The sequence below is a fragment of the Arthrobotrys flagrans genome (assembly GCF_004000055.1).
Source record: "Arthrobotrys flagrans strain CBS H-5679 chromosome Unknown unitig_9, whole genome shotgun sequence".
NCBI classification, from domain to species: Eukaryota; Fungi; Ascomycota; class Orbiliomycetes; order Orbiliales; family Orbiliaceae; genus Arthrobotrys; species Arthrobotrys flagrans.
In genome coordinates, this window is record NW_027137551.1 from 3,225,879 (window position 1) to 3,229,818 (window position 3,940).

Consider the following 3,940-nt stretch of genomic DNA (forward strand, 5'->3'; position numbering starts at 1 on the left):
ACCTTTGCAGTTTCCCTGATAAGACCAATATTAATATATTTCGACATACGAGGTTAAATTATATAAGGGGCCTTGGTCGAGAAGAGGGTCGATCCGGCCTAGAAGAGACTATGGAGACGGGCTAAATATATGGGGAGGAGTCACAAGAGGGATGCGTAAGAGAATAGGCCGTCTGGGTTCGAATCCCCAGCGTATCTTGAGGTGGCATGCAAAACGTTTAAACTTATCGCTTGTGCTTTATAATGCTGGCAAAACTTTTCTAGGGGACCTATTCACTACCGATTCAACACTTTATAAGAGTGTACGTCTGGCTATTATTGTTTTTCCCTTTTGCATAATGCTTCCTGTATTTGATGTTGTACATCAATTGTTTTAATATGCTCGTTTGAAACGTATTTTTTTTTGAAATTTCGTCGCACTGCTACTGCCTTTTCTAATGGACTAATGCCTGTATGAGATAACGAACGAGAATCGATGCAAAACTTTGCGCGTTTTCGCCATTCTATAACCACTCGTTAAGTGCGATTAAGATCACAGGTACTGATAATCCAGTCACAGCCGTATACTATTGAATTTAACCTCAAGAGTTCAGTCTTCAACGTCGATAGGGCCGGGGGTCGATTAAGGCTGGGAAGTTATTTTTGCACGGGATATTCCGTATAACAACGACATACGTCAGAGCAGCTTTGACGCCGCGGCAAATTATATTGCACCCAAATAAGGAAATTGACCCATTTCGTAATTTGGCCGGAAGGGTGTGATCCGATTTGCTGCGGAGAACTTCTTTTGGTGATGCGGGGGATATGTGTTGATGTTGGAAAATATCTAGGCCGAAATACTACATTCAAGCATTACGATGTCTGGGTTACAAAAACCGTTATAGAGGGGATCGATAGAGTTTCTGAACAGAATACAAGTTTTCGTCTACTGGCGCATTATCGTGGTTTCCTCTCGTAGATTTAGGCACAAATTTGATCTTTACGACGGAGAAGTCAGGGTGTAAAATATACTCTTAATGATTCATGATATCGTTTAGAGCTTTCGTCAGCCATAAGGATATCATATGTATACATGAAGTGACCGCAAGAGTGTAGTCGATCCCAATCCGAATAATAATGATAATAATAATAACTGGTAAAGTCTCGTAAAGTAGAAAACGCCGTTTTCGAACAAAATGACATCGCAAGTCAAAGATGCAAAAACTCAAGACATAACGAGGGGTATGGGGATCAGGAGGTATGTATGTACATTCGGGACGGTCATAAGGATTTGTGACTCAAATCGAGCGCTGGGAAAAACTTTATAATTGTAGTAACATTGCAGAATAAGGAAAGAGTGGGTATCGCGGAAAAACAGCAAATCTTTCTAGGTAGGAGGCAACTGGGTCGAAATTTTCGAGCGTATATATGGGTGAGTTTTGGAAGGTGGGCTGATAATTTTGATGTTGTGGGGTTCTAGGCCTCAACATCGACAATATCCGCAACTTCCTTCTTATCTGCCGATAAGACATCAAAAGAAAGGTAGATCATGTAAATAAACATTAGACTGTAACCGATAGTTAGCATCTCATCAAAACAGTTGAAAAATTGTCTACCAAGGAATGAAAGACTCACAGTGTGAACAGTTGGAATACAAACGCCGCCTTCCAAGCTCCACAAAGTTGGTCCCACAAAAACGTGGACAGCTGGCTCTGCGCCGCATAGATGAGCACAGATGCTGTGACTGTCCCTGAACCCTCATAACCAGTATATCCCGGTCCACTCGTGGTCACCACAGTCTGCGGCGGCGCCCATAGAATGCCAGTGTCGTGACAGTAATCATTCGCATCGTTATTCTGATTAGAGAATAGTGCGAGCGAGCTACCAATTAGTGCGACAAGCCAAAGGACGAATCCTACAAGTGAGAAAGCGAGCATAAAAAGCGGGGTGACCATGCGCAGTTGGAATAACATTACGACGGCGCCGATGAGGAAGAGGGTGATAACTGCTACTGCGAGGGACATTTGGAAGTACCTACGATCTTTGGATTAGTTTTCTTTTCTCTTTTGCTTTTTCCCATTAAAATACTAGGCGATTTCGACAAAATACCCACGAGGGTATCTCGTGGTCGAAACACAGATTTGGGGAAATATGGCGCAAGGAACAATTTTGGGGGTTGTACTGGTACTCACCATGGCTGTGGTCTGTCTAGGGCATTCTGAACAGCGGTGAACTGGGCATAAATCGAGAGTACGATAATGGAAAATATTCCCAGAAAAACAAGCCAGTACGTAAAGATATCCCTAGGCCAACGGTAGGACCTGTACTCGACTTCTACTTCTTCTGCCATGATAACTTCAAGCTTAAGCTAAGCTATATGCAGGGCCGGGGTAAATTATGATGGTGGTGTGAAGGTTGGTCGCCTGACGTGTTGTGTCAGTAGACGAGGGAATCCGATTCGGCTGGTTCGCTTTGGCTAAAGAGGGTGTGCTTCTGTTCGCACTTAGTGAGAAATGCGATTTGCCGATAGGTGCTTTTGGCTGGAAAAGCCCGGGCTCAACGGTTAGGTGCAGCAAATACGCTCGATTTGCAGAGTAATGCAGCTGTAGGATCCCGAACACTAGATGCGCTTATCCGCGTATTTCTATCTGAGTTTTATTCCAGTGTTTTAAAACCGTACAATGCTCGCCGGCGGGAGTAACGCCAGGAAAAGAAGCGGAAGGGGCGAGTATGGATAGGTAAGACGAGGCCACAAGCTCGCAAGCCAGTGAGGAAGAGAGGAAGAGAAGGGAGAGCACAGAAAAGTGCACCGTCAGGGAGTAGATATGTATGACTGCGGATTTCACAACCGACAGGGTCTACCGTCGTTGATAAAAGGGAAAAGACGGGAACTTAGACTGCTCAGCTGGACAGAAAGAAAAAATCAACATCGGTGCAACCATCCAAGACGCGGGACAGGAATCTATCTAAGTTTTTATACGAGCTACTATTAACAGCGATAATGGGAGGTTGGAATAAGTCAGAGCCGTATTAGCGGTTCCTGCAGGCTCCGGCCTGGGTAATCTTCCCGTAGGATCGAAGCTAGCAGGCTGAGCTGCAAACCATGGCCAGCAAGCTGCCAGCACGTCGAATGCAGGGAAAAACGAAAAAGGAGAGCATAGCGTGGGGCTAGCAGCAAATGGCGTGTTGAAGTGTTGGGCTGTGGTTGGCTGGTTACATGCGCCTTTCCCAAATAGGAAATATAAGTGCCCCACGCCACGCAACCCGTAAACCACAGAAAATGGGGAGGCGGCGAAACCTCTCACCAGGGAAAGCGAAGGAGTATTCCAGCCTCAGGAATTCGGTGACGTGAAACGGAGAGAATAGCGGCGGTGACGAAATTTTCTAGTAGAAAGGGGTATAGCTGATCTATAATTCGAAATATCTAGTCAAGTTAATGATGCAGGGACCAATGCTTTGCATGACATTCGGAATTCGGGCGGCTTTTTGTGATGTTTCTGGGACTGGGGACCTTGCACTGTATGTAGCGAGAGAACAGATGGAGCTAGGCGTGTTTTAGTACTTCGGACATATAGGGCTAAAAACTTCTTTCGGAAAACTTTTGGGAAAACTTTTGTTCACATCAGAACTTTTAGTCTAGTATCAAGTACGAAAGCGCGTGCAGTATGTGATGCTTTTCACGGTCGCGGGCAATAAATATTTCCATTAACAGCTTGGTGAGATCAAATAGGCAAAGCATCGCGATGTTAACCAAAGTAAAAATCAGATAAATTATCATGAAGAAAGGCGCCAAATATCGCTATCGTACAGGATATCACAGCAAAAGCGGATGAAGCGAAAAAGCAAAAGCAATTGCGAGGAGATAAAAGGAAATGCTGGTATCTTGGTTCAGAAAACATTAACTCCGAGACCCTTCCCATATACATTAAATATACCCAGAAAAGCGAAATAATGGTTCCCAA

General features: G+C 44.5%; 1 protein-coding gene across 1 annotated transcript; it reads right to left on the reverse strand.

The window, feature by feature from the left end:
* Positions 1 to 1,454: 1,454 nt before the first annotated feature.
* On the reverse strand, positions 1,455 to 2,328 carry DFL_006302 (uncharacterized protein; the record flags this gene model as incomplete). Its single annotated transcript, XM_067635699.1, has 3 exons — positions 1,455 to 1,545; positions 1,614 to 2,012; positions 2,171 to 2,328. The coding sequence occupies 3 exons, from the start codon at positions 2,326 to 2,328 to the stop codon at positions 1,455 to 1,457; spliced, it is 648 nt and encodes a 215-aa protein (XP_067490101.1).
* Positions 2,329 to 3,940: the final 1,612 nt, after the last annotated feature.